Here is a 23,870-nt window from a genome sequence, read left to right as displayed (position 1 = left end):
CACATTTAAAATACTCAGTAGCAGTTAGCAGTTGTTATTGTGGAAGTGCTACAGTATTAACTTATTTAACACACCTATAAAATAGGTTTCATTACTATCCCAATTTTATAGAATCCTCATTTTCTTTTATTTATTTATTTATTTAGAGGTGGAGTCTCACATCGCCCAGGCTGGAGTGCAGTGGCATGATCTCGGCTCGCTGTAACCTCTGCCTCCCAGCTTCAAGGGATTCTCCTGCCTCAGTCTCCCAAGTAGCTGGGATTACAGGCACCTGCTATTATGCCGAGCTAATTTTTGTATATTTCTAGAGATGGGGTTTCACCATGTTGGCCAGGCTGGTCTTGAACTCCTGGCCTCAGGTGATTCACCTGCCTCAGCCCCCCAAAGTCCTGGGGTTACAGGCGTGAGCCACCATGCCTGGCCAGAATCCCCATTTTATAGATAAGGAAGCTAAGGCATTGGGAGATTGAGAGATTGATTTTCCCAAGGTCCAGGTTGTTACTGGACTGGGATTTGAATGTGCAAGTCTGCCTTTAGAGCCATCTCTCTTGACCACTTTACTATACTGCTTATAGCAGCGCTCAATAGTTCCTTATACATAATACTTATTATTTATTATCCAAAGACATTTAGACTTTTCCTGGTCAAAATCTCAGAAAGAGATGAGTGTAGCACCTGAGCACCTGGATGCAGTGAAGAGAGACCATGGTTACTCCACTTAAATGCCCCCTCCCAACTTTATCTTAAACACCAATGAAATACAAAACTAACCTTGACGACAGCACATGAGAAACATGAAGGAAGAATAAATTCACTAGTCTGGAGGTAATTAATGTTATCTTTATCATATTCCTACACTAGATGTATTCTACTCCTGAACCAGAGCACTGCAGACGGCCCCTTAGGAAATAGAAAAAAATTTTACTTACTTTTGAATTCTCATTTTATTCAAAAGGAAATTATATATTAGTTCTGCAAATGGAAAATCTGTATTGTTTAGAATACGTTTAAAAATAAATACACAGGTCAGGTATGGTGGCTCACACCTATAATCCCAGCATTTTGGGAGGCTGAAGTGGGTGGATCACTTGAGCCCAGGAGTTTGAGACCAGCCTGGACAAGATGGCAAAACCCCATCTGTACCAAAAAAATATACAAAAATTAGCCAGGCATGGTGGCATGCACCTGTAGTCCCAGTAACTTAGGAGGCAGGAGGTAGGAGGATTTCTTGAGCCTGGGAGGCAGAGCACGGTGCAGTGAGCTGAGATGGTGCCACTCACCCCACTGCACTCCAGCCTGGGCAACAGAGCTAGACCTATCTCAAATAAATTAATTAAATAACTATACAACTATTAAAATACAACATTTATTCTTTTTCCACCAACAGTTTTCCATGGTATACATATTATGTTCTGGGAAGCACCGGAATAACAAAAAATAAATACTACCCCTAAATTGCAAGGTATAATCTGAGCCAGCCAGAGTTTCGCAGCTGGTTCTTTGGTCCTATCAGGTTTTTACTTTTTATATTTGTTCACACTAAAATTCTCAATACATAATATAGCAGTTAGGAGAGGCATTTGGATGGTAAATTATATCAGAAGGTTTCTAAATATATAAGAAAAAGCCCTAGTGAGGGCATGGTGTTATCTGTCATCTTCTCTACTTGAACTAAAAATTGCAGATTACGTCTGACTCAGTTGGATAGAAAGCAATCACCACTTCTATCCAGCAGACCCTTAGTGGACGAAGTAGCTGCTTGCAACCACAAGAGGAACTTTATAAACTTCCCTTCCAGTCAGAACTCTCAGAACTAAAATTTCTCAGAACTTTCAAATCTGAGAGGGAGAAGTTGTTAATAAACAAGTGGACAGTGAGAGAAAATTGCAAACACTGCCTCTTTTATCTGTTGCTAGATCTCTCCCTAACTAAGGATGAATGAACGTAATTTTTTTTTTTTTTTTTGAGATGGAGTCTTGCACTGTCACCCAGGCTGGAGTACAGTGGCGCAATCTGGGCTCACCGCAACCTCCGCCTCCCAGGTTCACGCCGTTCTCCTGCCTCAGCCTCCTGAGTAGCTGGGACTACAGGTGCCCGCCACCATGCCTGGCTAACTTTTTGTATTTTTAGTAGAGATGGGGTTTCACTGTGTTAACCAGGATGGTCTCGATCTCCTGACCTCATGATCTGCCTCCCTCAGCCTCCCAAAGTGTTGGGATTACAGGCGTGAGCCACCGTGCCCGGCCCTGAACAAAATTTTTTAAAAGACAAAACAACTAAGGAGGCTCTATGGGAAGGTAATTACAATGTAGAGAATAATAACTGAATCAAACTATAGAAATGACTCTCATGTCTAATTATGTCCCAAGAGATATACCTTTAAAATGAAGCAGGCTGAAAATAAAAATACAACAAAAGTATTTTGAGGAGAAAACAAATAAAAAGAAATAAGAATTAGCAATATTAATTCTAGTTGAAGTAAAATTCAAGGCATATCTGCGAAATAGACTAAATAGGACCAATTTTTTGGGCAAAGTTAATTTTTTAGTTAATTTTAAAAATCTTTAATGTAGCCAGGTGCGGTGACTCACGCCTGTAATCACAGCACTTTGGGAGGCTGAGGCGGGCAGACCACCAGTTCAGGAGATCGAGATCAGCCTGGCCAAACACAGTGAAACCCCGTCTCTACTAAAAATACAAAAATTAGCCGGGCTTGGTGGCATGCACCTGTAGTCCCAACTACTCGGGAGGCTGAGGCAGGAGAATCACTTGAACCTGGGGAGGCAGAGGTTGCAGTGAGCAGAGATTGTGCCACTGCACTCCAGCTTGGGGGACAGAGTGGGACTCTGTCTCAAAAACAAAACAAAACAAAAAATAAATAATAAATGTAAAGAGTTTTAAAAAACCAAATGCTATGAAAAGCTTATAATGAAAAACCACCATCTTCTACCCCACTATTTCCTTAACCACTAGGCCTGTTCCCCAGTGGCAGCTGCTTTTAATTCTTTTTTTTTTTTTTTTTTTTTTTTTTTTTTTTTGAGACCAAGTCTCGCTTTGTCGCCCAGGCTGGAGTGCTGTGGCCGGATCTCAGCTCACTGCAAGCTCCGCCTCCCGGGTTTAGGCCATTCTCCTGCCTCAGCCTCCCGAGTAGCTGGGACTACAGGCGCCCGCCACCTCACCCGGCTAATTTTTTGTATTTTTAGTGGAGACGGGGTTTCACCGTGTTAGCCAGGATGGTCTCGATCTCCTGACCTCGTGATCCGCCCGTCTCGGCCTCCCAAAGTGCTGGGATTACAGGCTTGAGCCACCGCGCCCGGCCTGCTTTTAATTCTTTTACCTCTTTCCTCTGAGAGGTGATTTCATAAATCAAAGTAATATGCTTACAGTACTATCTTTGATTTATTAAATTTAAGTCAAGCACAGTGGCACATGCCTGCAATCCTCTCTACTTGAGAGACTGAGGCAGGAGGGTCGCTTGATCTCTGGAGTTTATATACAGCTGGGGCAACGTGGTGAGACCCCTTCTCTTAAAAAAAAAAATCTGTCTATACTGGGTTGTGAAAAAATACAAAAAACAACAACAACGAATAAACGTAAACTGCACTTATTCTACTATGATAAGCGCTTTAGCTGTCTTAAGTTACTTTTTCTCCCTTCCTCTAATTATAGTTACTCTGTATTGATTTATATAACAGCCATAAACGTAAAAAACTTTTTTACTTTATAAAGTTTCAATGTTTACAGAAGTAGAGAGGATAATTTGTTGAACTCCCATGTTCTCATAGCTTAGCTTCAATTTTTAGCATTTTGTTTCATTCATAACCGCCCCACATACCCATGAATTATTATAAAACAAGTCCCAGAAGTCATTTCATTTTATCTTTATGTACTTTAATATACATACCTGAAAGATAATTTTTTAAAAAGGTATTGCCATAATACTACTATCATACTGAAACATAATAATTAATAATTTCTTAATATTATAAAATGTTGAGTCAATATTCAAGTTTCTGTCACTGTCTCATGATTTTTTTATGGTTACTTTTTGTTTTGTTTTGGGATTGGTTTTTGTTTTTGTTTTTTGAGACAAGGTTTCAAACTCTTATCACCCAAGGTAGAGTGCAGTGAGGTGATTGTAGTTCACTGCAACCTCAAACCTCAGGCTCAGGCAGTCTTCCTCCCTCAGCCTCCTGAGTAGCTGGGACTACAGGTATGCACCACCATGCCTGGCTCTTTTTTTTTTTTTTATGTTTTGTAGAGACTGGCCTCACGGTGTTGCCCAGGTTGGTCTCGAACTGCTGGGCTCAAGTGATCCACAGCCTTGGCCACCCAAAGTGCTGGGATTACAGGCGTGAGCCTCGGCACCCTGTGGTTAATTTAATTTTGCATTAGAATCTAAGGAAGAGCCACACTTTACATTTGAATGATATGTCTCTTAAGTTTTTTTTTTTTTTTTTTTTTTAAGACAAAGTCTCGCTCTGTTGCCAAGCTGGAGTGCAGTGATGCAATCTTGGCTCACTTCCAACTTCCACCTCCTGGGTTCAAACAATTCTCCTGCCTCAGCCTCCTGAGTAGCTGGGATTACAGGCATGCACTACCATGCCTGGCTATTTTTTTGTATTTTTAGTAGAGAAGAGGTTTCACCATGTTGATTAGGCTGGTCTCAAACTCCTGACCTCAGGTGATCCCTCCCACCTCGGCCTCCCAAAGTGCTGGGATTACAGGTGGGAGCCACCATGCTGAGCCTTCAGTTTGTTTTAATTTACATATTTACTCTCATTTTTTTTTCTTATAATTTGTTTGTCTTAAGAAATTTTCTACCTTCTGGATTTTGCTGAATGTATCCTTTTTTTGTCTTTAACATGTTTCTCTCAACCTTGAATTTCTGTCAAATGGCAAGAATGCTTGATAGGTGATGTTATATACTTCCTGTGTAATACGTCAGGATACACAGATGTCTGATTATATCTCTTATTGTGAAATTAGGATTGATCTGTTAATACACCACGTTTTTGTATCAAATTACAGCATATGGAAATTTGAGGACAAAGAGTCTAAATAGTCAATTTTAGAAATTTAGCAGGAAGATAATTTCTTATAAAAGCTAAAGGAAGCTGGGCATGGTGTCTCATGCCTGTAGTCCTAGCACTTTGGGAGTCCAAGACAGGAGGATCACTTGAGCCCAGCAGTTTGAGACCAGCCTGGGCCATATAGCAAATTTTTTTTGATTAGCTGGGTATGGTAGCACGTGCCTGTAGTCCCAGGTACTTGGGAGGCTGAGGTGGAAGGATCACTCGGGCCTGCGAGTTTGAGGCTGCCGTGAGCCATATTCATGCCATTGTACTCCAGCCTGGGTGACAGAATGAGACCCCGTCTCAACAGAAAAATAGAGAGACAGACAGTCAGACAGATGCTGAATGACAGGAAAAAAAGGCAGGGAAAGCAGAAGAAATCAAGTATATCAGATAAGAGAAAACATAAACACAGTAGAATGTTTTCAACTAGTTCTAGAAGTATGTCAGTGTAATAAGCAAATCCTAGACAAGTCTAAGTTAGAAAACTAGTGAGAAAATGCATGTTATAAATAAAAAGAGGACATAATGATAGACTTAGAAAGTATTAAGAATATTGTGTACTTGAATGCTACAAATTAAGAAATCTAGATGAAAGAAATAACTCACCAAAAATAACCATATAACTAAGAAGATTTTAGTAGGCCAGTTACTGGGAAATAAATTGAAAAAAAAAAAAAACCTTCAAAGAGCAATCTCCAAAAGCAGTCATGATTTTCTTTGAGTTCTTGAAAAATTTTAAGAAACAGATTATGATCATGCTATATATTCTGCTCCAGAGCAATGAAAAGTAAAGAATGCCACTCATGTCATTTTATGATGCTAACCTAGCCCAAGTATCCATACCTAATAATTAGTTCCATCAGAGATATTTTCATCATACTATTGTAATTTAAACAAATGTAGTTCTTGAAATACAATGATTAAATCTAATACTATTCTAATAGTTAAAGAAAAAGATACAATTGTATTGATATATCATTATTATAAATAAGTTATGAGTAAATTATATCTTATCATATGTTAAAAGATAATATGCAATGATTAAGTAGAGTTTAGCCCGGGAATGCAGCAATGTTTTAAAAATGGTAATAGCAAATTCTGTTACAATGCTTATGCACCAGGCACTGTTCTCTGCACTTTTTTTTTTTTTTTTTTTTTTTTTTGAGACGGAGTCTCGCTCTGTCGCCCAGGCTGGAGTGCAGTGGCCGGATCTCAGCTCACTGCAAGCTCCGCCTCCCGGGTTTACGCCATTCTCCTGCCTCAGCCTCCCGAGTAGCTGGGACTACAGGCGCCCGCCATCTCGCCCGGCTAATTTTTTGTATTTTTTTAGTAGAGGCGGGGTTTCACCGTGCTAGCCAGGATGGTCTCGATCTCCTGACCTCGTGATCCGCCCGTCTCGGCCTCCCAAAGTGCTGGGATTACAGGCTTGAGCCACCGCGCCTGGCCTCTCTGCACTTTTTTAGTTTATTTTTGTTTTACTTTTTATTTTTTTATTTTGTTGAGACAGGATCTCGCTCTGTCACCCAGGCTGGAGTTCAGGGTCAGGTTCACAGTTCACTTCAGCCTTGACCTCCCAGACTCAAGTAATCCTCCCACCTGAGGTCCCTCTAACCCCACCCCAGAGTAGCTGGGACTACAGGCATTTGCCACACATCCAGCTAACATTTTTACTTTTTGTAGATATAGGGTCTCACTGTATTGCCCAGGCTGGTGTCAAACTCCTGGGCATAAGAAGTCCTCCTGCCTCAGCCTTTGAAAGTGCTTGAATTACAGGCATGAGCCAACATACCTGGCTGCACTTCTTACATACTACTCAATCTTTACAAAAACCTGGCATGTCTAATAACGTTTCAAGCTTACAAATAAGGAATAGAAGGGTTTAAGTCACCCATGCAGTCTGTCTCCAGAGATAGTGCTCTTAACTATTGCGCCACTATAATAATTCATGATCTATTAATATATTTGTATCATTTGATCAAATAAGAAAGTATATGTGACAAGCACTACAATCACATTTAGTGACATTTTATGCCCGTATCTTCTTAATTTTTTTATTTTTTAAATTGACAAATAATTGTACATATTTGTAGGGTACATAGTGCTGTACTTATAATGTATAGTGATCAGATCATGATAATTAGCATATCCATCATCTGAAACATTTATCATTTCTTTGTGTTAGGAACCCTCAATATCCTCCTTTTAGCTATTTGAAACCGTGTAACACATTATCCTTAACTATACTCATCTTACTATAGTCATTCCTCCTATCTAGCTGTAACGTATTCCTGACTTATTCCTCCTGTGTAGCTGTAATTTTGTATCCTTTCACAAATCTCTCCGTATGCCTCCCTTCCATACCCATTTTATACTCAGTCACCACACACACACACATAATACCCACAAACTTCTTTAAGAATAGAATGATACATTCTTTTTTTTTTTTTTTTTTTGAGATGGAGTTTCACTCTTGTCACCCAGGCTGGAGTGCAATGGTATGATCTTGGCTCACTGCAACCTCCACCTCCTGAGTTCAAGAGATTCTCCTGCCTCAGCCTCCTGAGTAACTGGTATTACCGGCATGTGCCACCACACACAGCTGATTTTTTGTGTTTTTAGTAGAGACGGGGTTTCACCACATTGGCCAAGCTGGTCTCAAACTCCTGACCTCAGGTGATCTGCCCACCTTGGCCTTCTAAAGTGCTGGGATTACAGGCTTGACCCATCGTGCCCAGCCAGAATGATACATTCTTAACGTGAAGAACGATGTTTATTGTAAACCTATAGTCAATACCCTGTTTAACAGTAAAATTGGGAACAGGACAAGATGTCCATTATTTTTTAAACTTAATTTGGAAGCCTTAGTTGGAGCAGTTAGATAAGAAAATGAAATCAGGTATGGATATTGAAAAAGAGGAGACAAAGTTATAATTTATAGAAAATATTGTGTATTCAGCATATCCAAGAGACCACTAACTCAGAAGTTTTTACACTAATGAAAGTTCAGGATGGTGACCAGATAATCAGCATATTATTCAATCATAAAGTGGAATAACAATTACCATAGCAGTGTCCCCACGCCCCCCCAAAAAAGTTGGGAATACTCATAACCAAAAGTCTGTAGAATCTATCTGAAGAAGTATGAAATTTTGTCAAGGGAAATAACCAAAGGATAAGATAAATTAAGAGACTCAACATGTTCTTGGATGGGAAGACTAAGCACTGTAAAAATATAAGTTATAACAAAATTAGCATATGTTTTGCTGTGGTCAGTCTTAAAATTTTTTGTTATTTTGAGAATAAGTGGTAGACGTAAACTGGAAACATAATTCTAAAACTTACCTGGAAGAACATACTGTTGAGAAAAAAATGTGTGTGCCTGTGTGTATACTGTATGTATATATTTATGCTATATGTGTGTGTATATACATACACACAAAATTAAGAATACATCCATATAGGATACATTCAGTTTGGAATAGCTAAGATGAATTTGGAAAAGCAAAAACAAAAATGGAATGATGGAGAACCTGCCTTAATTGATACTATAATATACTCTAAAGCCTTAGAGGAGTGAAGAATCTGGCCAGTGTGTCTAGAACAAGGGGAAAACTCCCTTATGTGTGACTGGAGAGATAAGCAAGGGACTAGGTTATGAACTCCTCTAAAGGAATTTGGTCATTAATATAAGATAAATGGCAAATCATTTAAAAGTTTTAAAGAATTAGATATATTTCTTAAAATACTCACTATGGTAGCCATATGAAAAAATGGATTGAAAGAGGGCTAGACTATAGTCCAGCAAATGAATTGGCTCTGGAGTTTTCGGGGAGGAGTGAATTAGATTGGTCCTGAGTACACTGGGAAGTGGTGGTATGGTAGTGGGAATCATGCTCAGTTGGAGAGGAAAAGACAAATTTGGAAGATGATTAGGAGATTGAATTGACAGGAACTGTTAATTGGATACGAAGGTAAGGAAGGCACTAAGGTTGAATCCCAGATTTTTGGCTTTCACAAATACATGGTCAGTAGTATATTCATTGAGAAAGGAGATTCTTGTGGGGTATAGCTTATTCTGGGCATGGTCAAGGGTTTGAGGTTCCTATGAGAAATGTGGGTAAGAAATGTTCAGGAAAAAATGGAATATAAAGGTCAAGTTGCCAAGCGGTGGCTCATGCCTATAATCCCAGCACTTTGGGAGGTCAAGGTGGGAGAATGGCTTGAGCCTAGGAGTTTGAGATCACCCTGGGCAACATAGCAAGACCCCATCTCTAAAAACAATAAATTAGCCAGGCAGGGTGGCATGTGCTTGTACTCCTCACTACTTGGGAGGCTGAGGCAGGAGGATCAGTTGAGCCTAGGAGGTTGAGGCTGCAGTGAGCTGTGGCTGTGCTACTACACTACATCCTGGGTGACAGTGAGATCCTGTCTCGAAAAAAAAAAAAAGGCCAAGTTCACAAAAGGGATCCAAGCTGGAAATTAAGATGCAGAAGTCATCATTATGTAAGTGGCAGTCTAAGTCTAAGCTCTGGGAATAGTTTAAGTGATTCAATGAGGTTATGATAGTGAAAAGAAAGATGGCTAAGGCTGGATGGACTCAGAAAACCAAACATTGAAGGAGGATGTGGAGAAAGCAAGCTAGCTTCTAAATGCTGCTCAGAAAGTTTGGCCAGAGATATAGGGGGTATGGCGTTAACAAAGCCAAGGGGAATTAGGTTCCAAGTGTGATGTGCTGATCCAAGGTAATGGAAGGTAAGGACTGAAAAATGTACACTGAATTGAGCAAGCAGGATTCTTAGTGGCCTTGGTGAGAATAGTTGCAGCACAGCACTGGGATCTTCAGTGGGTTTAAGAATAAAGAAAAACTGGCTAAAAAAGAAGACTATAATGAAATAATTGCTTCTTAATGGTAGGGTTATGTGCATTTTTTGACATTTATATTTCATAGCTCTTTATATTTGCCACATTGAGCATTTATTAATTTAATAATTGAAAAAATAAAATTAAAAAGCCTCTAAGGAAATTTATGTCTAGCCTTATAATGTTGTTTATCTTGTTGGGCAAAGGTAAGTCACTTTCAGACTTCAGGCAGAAACATTAAAGATAAGGAATTCCTGAATTATATTTTCATACTCTGCGCCTCAATCAGTTAAATATATATATTGAGCAGTTACTACATACCTAATCCTTTGTTAGTTGCTGTTTGCTATGAAAGAAGTCCCGCTATCATTCCCAACCCCGGAGGAATTAGTGATTAATTACATTCAATATATTATTAAATTGTCCCGTACAGATATGTAAACCCTGGGGTGGCTGAGTAGCAAGCCTCCATTGATAGGTAGTAAATGCAAAAGGAGTTAATGAAGGGAGGGATCAAGAGGAAGTGTTAGAAGCACAGACTTCTTGAAGAAGGTAATACTTGCATTGCACCTTAAAGGAGGAGAAGGATGTAATAAGTTGGGTGGAAGAAGGGTGAGAGAGCAGAGTGAGGACAAGCATGGAGTCACTTGTGGGCATGACATGGTATGTGTAGTTAGTGAGGAGAGACTTATGTATGGAAAGCCAAACAGAGAAAATTAGCCAATTCAGTTGTTTTTTTTTTTTTTTTTTTTGAGGCGGAGTCTCGCTCTGTCGCCCAGGCTGGAGTGCAGTGGCGGATCTCAGCTCACTGCAAGCTCCGCCTCCCGGGTTTACGCCATTCTCCTGCCTCAGCCTCCGAGTAGCTGGGACTACAGGCGCCCACCACCTCGCCCGGCTAGTTTTTGTATTTTTAGTAGAGACGGGGTTTCACTGTATTAGCCAGGAGGGTCTCGATCTCCTGACCTCGTGATCCGCCCGTCTCGGCCTCCAAAGTGCTGGGATTACAGGCTTGAGCCACCGCGCCCGGCCGCCAATTCAGTTGTTTTTAAGGAATAATTTTAGATTTTTGAATGGTGACATATGTGTAGAAAGCTTCTAAGCAAGTAGAAACTGGAAGAATGGAATAGTTAGTAATGGGTGGTGAAACTTTACAGTTGAGAGAGAAAAGTGAGAAGAGAAAAGTGCCAAACTGAGAAAAAAAGCTCTGATGTCATGGTAAGACCTCTGGGAATTGGGCCCTAACTCTACCACTTAATAAATAGTTCTATGACAATGATCAAGTAAATCCTGTTACCTCTGTGGACTGCCATTTCTTCATCTGTAAAATTAGGAAATTAGGATATCCTGTGACCTCTGTGGACTGCAATTTTTTCATCTATAAAATTAGGAAATTAGGATGGTTGACCTATAAGTTTCTCCCAGCTCTATAATTCTGTGACACTCTTCATGCAATTGTGATGAAATAATTGACAACACTTTATGACTCAACTGGATATGAGAAGGTAAGCAAGTAGAGAAGTCAAGGTGACTTCAACATTTGGAGACTGAGAGAAAAATGTTATTCTTAATAGAAATGGGGAAATATCAAAGAGGAGTAAGTTTAATAGTTCTGTAATGCTTTTAAAAGTCAAGGGGGAAGTTCAGCAGCTGGAGATGGAACATATTGCTAACGACTTTGCTTAGGCTTTCTTAGGCACTCTTCAGTTTTGTCAGTGGTTCCTTTCATTGTTTTCTTTGAGGCCACATATCAAGCAAATGGACTAGCCTTCTTTTTTCTTTTAGTATTTAATTAAATGCCTTATTGCAAATATGTATCTATTTACTGGACTTGTTTTTATTTCAGGGTCTTTTTTTATTTTTAACTTTTATTTATTTATTTTTTTTTGTAGAGACGGGGTTTGCCATATTGCCCATGCTGGTCTTGAACTCCTGGGCTCAAGCAATCCTCCCTCCTTGGCCTCCCACAGTGCTAGGATTACAGTCATGTAACACTACACCCAGCTAATTCAGGCTTCTTAATAGTGTATTTTGTGAACATTTTAATAAATGGAGTGACCTTCCTTTCTTTCTGTCTTGCTTTGCTCTGCTCTGCTCTTCTTTCTCTCTCTCTCTGTCTCCCTCTCTCCCTCTTCCTCCTTCCCTCCCTCCCTCTTTCCTGTCCTGTCTTGTCCTTTCCTTAGACTGAGCTTCTTATTCTCCAGGCTGGAATGCAATGGTGCGATCTCTGCTCACTGCAACCTCCGTCTCCTGAGTTCAAGCGGTTCTCCTGCCTCAGCCTCCCGAGTAGCTTGTATTACAGGCGCTCGCCATCATGCCTGGCTAATTTTTTGTATTTTTAGTAGAGACAGTGTTTCACCATGTTGGTCAAGCTGGTCTCAAACTCCTGACCTCAGGTGATCCACCTGCCTTGGCCTCCCAAAGTGCTGGGAGTGCCCGGCCTGCCTGAGTGACATTTGTTAAGTAAATCTAAATGAGCTAGAATTTAGAAAATTCTTTTCAGCATTATTAACAATCCCTCTTGGAGACATTATGCTAAGTGAGATAAGCCAGGCACAGAAAGATGAATATCATGTATTCTCATTTACATGTGGAATCTGAAAAAGTCAGATTTATGGAAGCAGAAGATAGAATGGTAGTTGCCAGGGGCTGGTCGTGGGGAAGAAGTGGGAGATAGAGGTCAAAAGGTACAATTTCTCTTAAACAGGATTAATACATTCTAGAGATCTACTGTACAGCCTGTAACTATGGTTAATAATAATGAATTGTATGCTTGAAAATTGCTAAGACAGTAGATCTTAAATGTTCTCATCACATAAAAAGATAATTATATGAGGTGATGGATATGCTAGTAGCTTGACTGTAATCATTTTACAATGTGTACATATATCAAAATATCACATTTTAAATATATACAATTGTTTTCAATTATACCTCAATAAAGTAGGAGAAAAAATAGTCACAAAGTGTACATCAATAGTGCTATAATTCTTATAATTCTTTTTTTTTTTTTCCTTCTGAGACAGTGTCTCACTTTGTCTCACATGCTGGAGTGTAGTGGAGTGATCACGACTCACTGCACTCTCTACCTCCTCAGGCTCATGAGATCCTTCCACCTCAGCCTCCTGAGTAACTGGGACTACAGGTGTGTGCCACCATGCCTGGCTAATTTTTGTATTTTTTGTAGGGACAGGATTTTGCCATATTGCCCAGGCTGGTCTTGAACTCCTGGCCTTAAGCTATCTGCCCATCTCAGCCCCCCAAAGTGCTGGGATAACAGGTGTGAATCACTGCACCTGGCCAATAATTTTGTAATTCTTATATAAATATTTGGAGGATAAAATTATCAATAATTTAAAAACCACAGCAGCTTGTCTGGAAGTAATACGTTATCTCAATGGATTGTTCACAGTAAGTTACAGAACAAAGTTTTCTTTTTATTTTATTTTTCTGGAGACAGAGTCTCACTGTGTCACCCAGGCTAGAGTGCAGTGGTGCCATCTAGGCTCACTGCAACCTTCGCTGCCCGGGTTCAAGCGATTCTCCTACCTCAGCCTCCCGAGTTGCTGGAATTACAGGCGTGTACCACCATGCCCAGCAAATTGTTTGTATTTTAGTAGAGATGGGGTTTCACCATGTTGCCTAGGCTAGTCTCAAACTCCTGAGCTCCAGCAATCCACCTGCCTTGGCCTCCCAAAGTACTAGCATTGTAGGCCTGAGCCACCACACCTGGCCCAGACCAAACTTATTCCACTTTTTCTCCCCTTCTCACTACTGTACTTGATTAGTCTTTAAAAAAATAATAAAAGAAAAAAGAAAACCATAGTGTTTCTTGGGTTGTCTGCCTTTAGGAGTAAAGCTTGGTACTTTAATTCTTGGAGCTTTTTCTGAGTCATTTTTTTTTTTTTTGGGATGGAGTCTCGCTCTGTCACCCAGGCTGGAGTGCAGTGGTGCGATCCCGGCTCACTGCAACCTTCGCCTCCTGGGTTCAAGCAGTTCTCCTGCCTCAGCTTCCTGAGTGGCTAGGACTACAGGCGCATGTCACCTCACCCGGCTAATTTTTGTATTTTTAGTAGAGACGGGGTTTCACCATGTTAGCCAGGCTGGTCTCTAACTTCTGACCTGGTGATCTTCCCGCCTTGGCCTCCCAAAGTCCTGGAATTACAGGTGTGAGCCACCGTGCCCAGCCTTCTGAGTGTTTTAAACTTGTACTTCTTGATAATGTATCTTTATAATTGTGCTATATCTTTTTCATATGTTTAATTCTTATTTTCCAAAATAATATTGCTCCCTTCAAGGAATTATCTTCTTATTTCTTTAGCCCTTAGTGACCTGGACGTTGATAAATTTTATTAACCAAATGACCTTGTTTGATAGGTGATTTAATTTAAAAAAATCAAACCACCTTAGCAGATTACCATTTGTTAAGTATTTCTTGAAATGGTTCAATGTAGTTTACTGAATACATTTTTATTGCTTTTTTGTTTATAGAGCTCAAAGCATGCCTGTTGTTAAGGAAGTAAAGGTACATCTGTTAGAAGATGCAGGCATAGAGAAGGATGCTGTTACTCAGGAGACCAGAATTTCACCCAGTGGAATTGATTCAGCTACAACCGTGGCTGCAGCAACTGCTGCTGCCATTGCAACCGCAGCTCCATTGATAAAGGTGTATTTTTCATCCCAGATATTCATAACTACTTTGTGAAATATAGAAGTACTTATTAAGAACTGATTCTATAAATGGTTGTATTAATTATAGACTAGCAACATTGTTGCTCTCAATTTGAAAAAATTTTCCCATTTGTGGCTGTGTGTTACTTCTCAGGAATTGTGAAAGTTACCCTCTAATACTGTGATGGCACTAGCGAAATCAGAACTTCCCCAGTTTTAGCACTGAGAGTCCTACATCCTGGGAAACACCTTGGTCCTGGCAACCTGGATAATCGGTTATTCTTATTTGAGAGCTAGAGGAACCTTAGGAACCTTGGAGATAATCTATGCCTTAGCTGTCCCTTTGTAATTGGGGAAGCAGAGAAACAGGTCAGAGTAGGCACGTAAGTCTGGTACGAGTAACTGACAGAGCCAAAACTAGAACTCAAGGCTGCTGACCTAACTCTGCCTTAAGTTAGTAAAGTATCAAAAGCTACTTTGCTTTTCTGTTTTCTTCTTTTTAATTTCCATTTAAGTATCTTGTTTTAGGCATCATAAAATTCTTTGTGGCAGATTTGTTTGAGACAAAGTCTCACTCTGTTGCCCAAGCTGAAGTGCAGTGGTGCGATCTCGGCTCACTGCAACCTCCGCCTCCCAGGTTCAAGTGATTCCTCTGCCTCAGCCTCCTGAGTAGCTGGGACTACAGGGCATGCGCCACCATGCCCAGCTAATTTTTTGTATTTAAGTGGAGACGGGGTTTCACTGTGTTGGTCAGGATGGTCTCGATCTCCTGACCTCGTGATCCACCCGCCTCAGCCTCCCAAAGTGCTGGGATTACAGGCATGAGCCACCGCGCCTGGCCAATTTATTTATTTATTTATTTATTTATTTAATTTATTTATTTTGAGAGGAAACATTTACCTAAGGATAGCTATCATCTCCCTTTCATTTCTGTGACTCTAAAAATAAAGGCATTAAATTATTAGACATTTAGTGGGTAAAGGCTCAACTTTGATCACTTCTCAATGCCAATTGATTTAAATAACATTTCTAGTAATTAGACATATTTCTGGTATCCTATAATGTGAACTTTTAAAAATACTTTTATTGTTTTAGGTGCAGAGTGATTTGGAAGCAAAAGTCAATTCTGTTACAGAATTACTTAGTAAATTACAGGAGACTGATAAACACCTGCAACGTGTTACAGAGCAGCAAACAAGCATTCAGCGTAAACAAGAGAAACTACATTGTCATGATCATGAAAAGCAAATGAATGTGTTTATGGAGCAGCACATAAGGCATCTTGAAAAATTACAACAACAACAAATAGATATTCAGGTATCTGTAATAAAGCCAGTACAGATTCCGTAATCTTTTATCATTTGGATCTCTCAGCTAATATTCATTGATAATTGCAGTTGCTCATTAGATTGTAACAGTTTTAGTTCTGAAATCATGATTTGCTTATCTTTCTTCTCCTGTAATGTGCGTAACTCTGCATTTTATATCTCAAATGTTACTAGTTGTATGAGACCTCTCCCTCTAGTTGGCTTTTCCTCCTTTTACACTATTTTTGTTCATATCATTTTTATTTTTTATTTTTATTTATTTGTTGAGATGGAATCTTGCTATGGTTGCCCAGGCTAAAGTACAGTGGTGCAATCTCCACTCAACTGGTTTCAAGAGATTCTTCTGCCTCAGCCTCCCATGTAGCTGGGATTACAGGCGCACACCACCACGCCCAGCTAATTTTTGTATTTTTAGTAAAGGTGGGATTTCACCATGTTGTTCAGGCTGGTCTCGAACTCCTGACCTCAAATGATCTGCCTTCCTCAGCCTCCCAAAGTGCTAGCATTACATGCGTGAGCTGCCATGCCCAGCTGCATTTTTAAGTGCTTATATCACATTGCAACTATTGGTTTACATCAGCAGTTTTTAGTCTGGGAATGTGCACTAGAATTACTTGAACAGCTTTCTAAAAATATTTGTGCTTGGGATCTTGGCAGGCCAAGCTAAAAGGATAGCTTGAGGCCAAGAGTCCAAGATCAGCCTGGTTAATGTAGCAAGACCTCATCTCTTAAAAAAAAAAAAAAAATTTAGCCTGGCATGGTGGCATGTGCCTGTAATCCCAGATACTTGAGAGGCTGAGACTGCAGGAGACCGTGAGTCCAGGAGTTTGCGGTTACAGTGAACTATGATAATATACCTGCACTTCATCCCAGATGACAGAGTGAAACCCTATTTCAAAAAAAAAAATTGTATATACACACACACACACATGCATGCACACACACACACATATACACAGTCACAAGCACACACGCTTAGGCCTTTCAGAGATTTTGAGCCAGTGATTCTGAGGTAGTGCCTGGCAATCATTGAAAGCTTCATAATGATTCTGATGCACACCCTTGGATAAGAACTACCTGGTGTACATATTTGCTTTTGCATTTAATTAATTGAAATAATGAACATTTTTTAATGCCTTTTGAGAATAAGGCACTGGGCTATTATAAAAAGTGTTATCCTCACGAGGAGCTGATAGCATACTTTCGTATTTATTTTGGAATTTCTTTTTTTTGAGACGGAGTCTAACTCTGTTGCCCAGGCTGGAGTGCAGTGGTGTGATTTCGGCTCACTGCAACCTCCACCTCCCAGGTTCAGTGATTTTCATGTTTCAGCTTCCCGAGTAGCTGGGATTGCCGGCCTGCACCACCACACCCAGCTAATTTTTGTATTTTCAGTAGAAACACGTTTTTACTGCGTTGGCCAGACCACTGGCCTCACGTGATCCAGCCATCTTGGCCTCCCATAGTGCTGGAATTACAGGCGTGAGCCACTGTGCTCAGCCTATTTTGGAATTTCTAATTCCTAGAACACTAGTTAGCACTCAGTAAACTTTTTTTTTTTTTTTTTTGAGTGCGTGGGGGAATGGTCAGCATTGTAAATGTGTTGGTTTTAATTTACTTTTTTTTCTAATTAATATGAAATTTATATATTTATTCTTTTTTGAGATGGATTTCGCTCTTGTCGCCCAAGCTGGAGTGCAATGGTGAGATCTCAGTTCATTGCAACCTCCACCTCCCAGATTCAAGCGATTCTCTTGCCTCAGCCTCCTGAATAGCTGGGATTACAGATGCCCGCCACCATGCCCAGCTAACTTTCTATATTTTTAGTAGAGATGAGGTTTCACCATATTGGCCAGGTTGGTCTCAAACTCCTGACCTCAGGGGATCTGCCTGCCTTGGCCTCTCAAAGTGCTGGGATTACAGGCGTGAGTCACCGCACCTAGCCTACTGTGCAATTTAAAAACTTTAAAATATTAAAATATAACCTTCAGGCCGGGCACAGTGGCTCATCCCTATAATCCCAGCACTTTGGGCAGCCAAGGTGGGTGGATCACTTGAGGTCAGGAGTTCAGGACCAGCCTGGCCAACATGGTGAAACCTTGTCTCTACCAAAGATACAAAAAATTAGCTGGGCACGGTGGCACATGCCTGTAGTCCCGGCTACTCAGGAGGCTGAGGCAGGAGAATCACTTGAACCCGGAAGGTGGAAGTTGCAGTGAGTTGAGATTGCGCCACTGTACTCCAGCCTGGGTGACAGAGCGAGACTCTGTCTTAACAACAACAACAGCAACAAATGTATATATATAGAGAGAGATATATACATGTATATCTATATCTATATCTCTATATATGTAGATATACATATATAGAGAGATATAGATATATAATATAAAGAGATATAGATATAGATATACATGTATATCTCTACATATATATACATCTATATCTCTATATATGTAGATATACATGTATATCTATACATATATGTATATGTCTATTAATGATTTTCTAAATTATATATTTTTTGTTAAGACAAAAATTCAGAAGAATGTACTAAAATAAGTTGATAATACTTAATATGTCATCATAAAGTAGACATTAATTTGCTATAATTTTCAAGACTTAACACAGTTTATCTTGAGCTTTTCATGTGGTCAAAGATACTATTTTATTGGAATGATTATATGCATACCAAGTAAAGTTTAGTAAGTACTCCCTGCATGACTAAAATTGAGTATGCAGCAAATTATCTAGCGAGAGAACAGGAATGAGTCTATAAATTATCTGTTAGTTTATAGATAACTTTACTATTTTAAGCCTCAATTTCTTTACCTAGAAAATATTTTCTGTTGTTCAGGATAAAACGAGATGACACATTTGAAAAGCACATTGATTCCTTAAGGAGAGACTCCTACTAGTCCTAAGTACTTATCTGCCATCATCCGTCCTGCCATAACTAAATCTATAACTTAATGACTTTCTAATTTTAGAAGAATGGAATCTTTGCTAATTTAGATGTCTTACTTATAAAGCTTATAATTACAGAGAGAGTTGAAGTTTTGGTTACATACTAGATATATTAGTTGTTCAGTAAATGCTTAATGAAATGAAATTAGTTGAGTCTGTTTCATCTGTTTTATGTAGAGGGATCTCAACACACTTTTAGAAATTCTGTAGAACTATGAATTTTTTTAAGTTTTTCTTGGCCTCGCATAAAATTCTGTTTTGATTTTTACTCATTGCATGCCTGTATCAAAATATTTCATGTGCTCCATAAATATATTCACCTACTATGTACCCACAAAAATTAAAACAATAAAACCCTCTCTTTTGAAACCAGTTTTATTAGTTAAGATACTTGCTTATTTTAGATATTTTATTTTATTTTTGAGATAGAGTCCCGCTCTGTCACCCAGGCTGGAGTGTAGTGGCACCATCTCGGCTCACTGCCACCTCCGTGTCCCGGATTCAAGTGATTCTCATGCCTTAGCCTCCTGGGTAGCTGGGATTACAGGCTCCCGCCACCACGCTCAGCTAATTTTTGTATTTTTAGGAGAGACAGGTGGAACTCCTGACCTTAGGTGATCCACTTGCCTTGGCCTCCCAAAGTGCTGGGATTACAGGCGTGAGCCACTGTGCCTGGCCTCATTTCAGGTATTTTAATAAATAGTGCTGAAAACTGTATTGTCACTGTAGTTTCCATTTATATACAAACACGTATTTTATTGCTGCTGTTAAGCATGGATATTTATTTGAGTACTCACTATCAGTGATTTTCAAACCTTGACCTCGAACAAAATCCTACCATTTAGGATATAAAAGATGGGATGTTTTGGTTTAAAATTCTCTGATTCAAGTAGAGGTTTAGGGCAAGGGCCTCTCCTTCCTGGTCTTCTCTTAGCCGGCTGTAGTAGCCCCTGAGCCATGTCTAAGGTGGAAAGAACAGCACTGAGGTTTAGAATGGTTAAGGAAAATGATTAAGGTCACACAGCAGAGTCAGGCTTAGTCAGATCTTTGTGATTCTACATCTTTCCAATGGCATCGCTGCTGCTACTATAGTGGATAGTTGCCATGTAATATATATTTTTTCATTGTTTATTAAATGTAGTAAATTATGTTTAATATTTCAATGTATTTTATCATCTAACTCTTTCAAATGATCTCTGAAAATAATGAAATAATCTTATTTCTTCTAGACGCATTTTATTAGTGCTGCACTCAAGACTAGTAGTTTTCAGCCTGTTAGTATGCCCTCCTCCAGAGCAGTGGAAAAGTATTCTGTAAAACCAGAACACCCTAATCTTGGTAGCTGTAATGCATCTTTATATAACACATTTGCTTCCAAACAAGGTAAAAATATGTAGTTCTCTATGAATAAAAAATATCAGCTATGAATTTTCTTTGTGCTGCATAAACTGAAAACGTATTTCCTGAGCAGTAGGAGTTTTTGTTTTATAAAATTTATTTATAGGAGTTTTTGTTTTATAAAACTATTTGTTTTTTTTTTTAATGTTCTTTTTTTTAAAATTTTCTTTCTCAGGCTACCTTGTCTTAGATAAAATGAGTTCTTTTTTTTACCTCAAGTAATTTTTAGGTTATTTTGAAATTTTTAAAAATTATGGATTATGTTCTTATCTGTGGTTTTAATTAATAACCTTCGTAAATTATCAGAAGCACTTATAAATTTAGGAAAAATTTACTTATTTACTACAAAAATGCTTGTAAATAAATCAGTTCTCCTGTTCTCTGACAAACTGCATATTTGCTGTTTCTTGATTCTGTCAGAGCAACTACCTAACAAAGGAATACGTGGCTTATTTGTTAAAACTTTAGTATTTAAAATAAATGAATAAATGTGTTTTTAAGTTATTGATATTTGAATAATGAACTAAAGAAAATCGAGGGACTATCCCTTTAATAATATACAACTCTATATAGTACAATATTTCAACACTTGATTTGTTAGAACATTGTTGTATTACAGTCATTAAAGATTGCTCATGCTTATAAGGTGCTTTACATTTTGCAGTAAATGAGTGGTCCTTACAAAACTGTTGTGCCCAGCACTTTGAGAGGCCAAAGTGAGAGGATCACTTGAGCCCAGGAGTTCGAGACCAACCTGGGAAATATAGTGAGATCCTGTCTCTAGAAGTAAAAATAAAAAAATTAGCCAGGTGTGGTAGCACATGCTTGTAGTCCTAGTTACTTCGGAGGCTGAGGTCAGAGGATTGCCTGAGCCCAGGAGGTTGAGGCTTCAGTGAGCTGTGGTCATGCAACTACACTCCAGCCTGGGTGACAGAGCAAGACGCTGTTTCAAAAACAAAAAAGCAAACAACAACAACAAAGAACTGTTGTGAAGTAATATGAGTCCATTTTTAAGTTATGAAGAGAGGACAATGAAGCACAGAATGGTATGACTTACCTTGAGCAGGCAAGTCATACCATTCTGTGCTTCATTGTTAACAACAACAACAACAACAAAGAACTGTTGTGAAGTAATGAGTCCTTTTTTAAGTTATGAAGAGAGGACAATGAAGCATAGAATGGTATGACTTGCCTGCTCAAGGTTACCTGACTTGAGAGGGAGGATGTCAGAGCTAGGGCCAGAACTCATGTTTCAGTATGACCCAGCTGAGTGCCTTCAATAGCAGTGGACACTTTTTTCATAACTCAGTTCTAGAGAATTTCTTGCTTATAATTTTGTTTTTCTTAAACTTGAGTTTTCATGAAAAACGTGTCTATTTTATTGATTGTAAATTGAATTTGTTTCTTTGTATATATGTTACAGTAACAAATAAAAGAAATGAGTAAATTAAAAATTCAGTAAATTAAACTGTTAATTTTTCTATGCTTTTTCTTGGGCATATATCATGTTTACATAATTGTAACTGTAGCATTTTATACAGCTTTTTTACTAGCACATAAAAACGTCTGCCATATTTTATATAGTTGTCTTCATAATTTTAACTTGTAATGACTAAAGGTTGGCCTATTGAATAACTATTTCACAATCTACTTGACCGTTACCCTGTTTCAGATACTCAGACAGTTTTTAGGTTTGCATCTTCATAAATAATACTGTGATAAACATCATCATATTTTAAACACATTTTCTTTTATGTTATTTCCTTATAATAATTTCACAAGATTAAGATTACTAAGTTAAATTATATAAAACTTTAATTCTTTCTATACTTGTTGCCAGATGCTTTATCAGTTTTCACTGCCATGAAAAGTATCTGGCTCTTCCTGTTTCATCACTGCTTCAATAGTTCTGAATATTATCATATAGATTCATATTTACTAGATGTAAGTGTAAAATGTTTGTAGTCTTCATTTCTTTTGATTTTTAATGGGGGTGAAGTTATTTCTCTACACTTGTTAATAATTTATCATTTATAATTTTGGCTTTATTTTTAAAGTATAAGGAAGAGTAATATGCTATAATTTTTAGAGCTTTTCAAAAGCAAGTTAATTTTTAAAAAATTTTCCTGTTAAAGCATCTTTAAAAGAAGTTGAAGATATGAGTTTTGATAAACAGAAATCTCCTTTGGAGACACCAGCACCTCGCAGATTTGCTCCTGTACCTGTTTCAAGGGATGATGAACTATCAAAGAGGGAAAATCTTTTGGAAGAAAAAGAAAATATGGAAGTGTCCTGTCACAGAGGTAATAGAGACTTTTACTAGACCTACCCCAAATTAGGAAATTGTCATGAGATTTTCTGTGCCTAGTAGAAACTGAAGTGGGATCTCTATTTGTAATATTTTACTTTAAATGATACTTGCTGGGAAAATCAAGCTTCTTTAGATTCCTCGTGAAAGGAGTTGGAGGTATACATTTATAATTAATTATTCTATCTCTTACAGGTTGTTACTTAAACTTTTAATGAACAAGTTTTGTTAATTTTTATTTATTTTTTGTGAGACAAGAGTCTCACTCTGTCACCCAGACTGGAGTACAATGGTGTGATCATGGCTCACTGCAGCCTCTACCTCCCCAGGCTCAATTGATCTTTCCACTTCAACCTCCTGAGTAGCTGGGACTACAGGTACACACTACCACACCAGGCTAATTTTTGTATTTTTCTTAGAGATGGGGTTTCACTATGTTTCCCAGGCTGGTCACAAACTCCTGGGCTCAAGCAATCTGCCCACCTCAGCCTCCCAAAGTGCTGGGATTACAGATGTGAGCCATTGCACTTGGCCAAGTTTTGTTATTAATAAACAAAAAACAATGCTTTGCTGAAGGTAAGGCTGATCATTTTTAGAGTGTGCTTCCTCATATTGTTTTTAGGTGTGAATTTCAATAATAAAATGTAGAGAAACAACATTTATCACCATGTTCACTTGGAAAAAGTGCTAATATATGAACTTTTTTTGAGACGAAGTCTCTCTCTATCACCCAGCCTGGTGTGCAGTGGCACAATCTCGGCTTGCTGCAACCTCCGCCTCCTAGGTTCAAGCGATTCTCCTGCCTCAGCCTCCTGAGTAGCTGGGACTACAGGTGCATGTCACCATACCAGGCTAATTTTTTGTATTTTTAGTAGAGATGGGGTTTCACTGTGTTAGCCAGCATGGTCTCGATCTCCTGACCTTATGATCCGCCCACCTTGGCCTCCCAAAGTGCTGGGATTATAGGGATGAGCCACTGTGCCCGGCCATATATGAACTTTTAAACACAGAACAGGAACTTTTATAAGGGACGTGTATTAACCAAACATCATATGTTCTCACTCATAAATGGTAGCTAAGCTATGAGAATGCAGAGCCATAGGAATGATACAATGGACTTTGGGGACTTGCGGGGAAAGGGTGGGAAGAGGGTGAGGGATAAAAGACTACAAATTGGGTTCAGTGTATACTGCTCAGATGATGGGTGCACCAAAATCTCACAAATCACCAATAAAGAACTTACTTATGTAACCAAATACCACC

The 23,870-nt window shown here is 38.9% G+C and overlaps 2 protein-coding genes across 9 annotated transcripts in view; one reads left to right on the top strand and one right to left on the bottom strand.

Annotated features, from left to right (window-relative positions):
• TIMM9 (translocase of inner mitochondrial membrane 9) overlaps nt 1-11,286 on the bottom strand; it is a 30,225-nt gene extending 18,939 nt beyond the window's left edge. The window contains exon 1 of the transcript XR_004431589.1: nt 11,233-11,286. The gene's annotated coding sequence lies outside the window, so the exon portion shown is untranslated. The remainder of the gene's footprint in view (nt 1-11,232) is intronic.
• Nucleotides 1-23,870, top strand: part of KIAA0586 (KIAA0586 ortholog) — a 134,028-nt gene that overhangs the window by 4,930 nt on the left and 105,228 nt on the right. For 7 of the 8 annotated variants that reach the window (XM_033187893.1, XM_033187894.1, XM_033187886.1 and 4 more), the window contains 4 exons: nt 14,427-14,601; nt 15,702-15,923; nt 20,131-20,284; nt 22,435-22,602. In XM_033187893.1, coding sequence (XP_033043784.1) covers nt 14,427-14,601; nt 15,702-15,923; nt 20,131-20,284; nt 22,435-22,602 — 719 coding nt within the window. Of the gene's footprint in view, nt 1-11,435; nt 11,533-14,426; nt 14,602-15,701; nt 15,924-20,130; nt 20,285-22,434; nt 22,603-23,870 lie in introns of those variants that run through there. The other variant, XM_033187892.1, reaches the window with a different exon arrangement.

Source organism: Trachypithecus francoisi, unplaced genomic scaffold (assembly GCF_009764315.1).
Source record: "Trachypithecus francoisi isolate TF-2019V2 unplaced genomic scaffold, Tfra_2.0 Lachesis_group3, whole genome shotgun sequence".
Lineage (NCBI taxonomy): Eukaryota > Metazoa > Chordata > Mammalia > Primates > Cercopithecidae > Trachypithecus > Trachypithecus francoisi.
The sequence above is the reverse complement of the archived record's forward strand: the minus strand, read 5'-3'. Positions and strand labels throughout refer to the sequence as shown.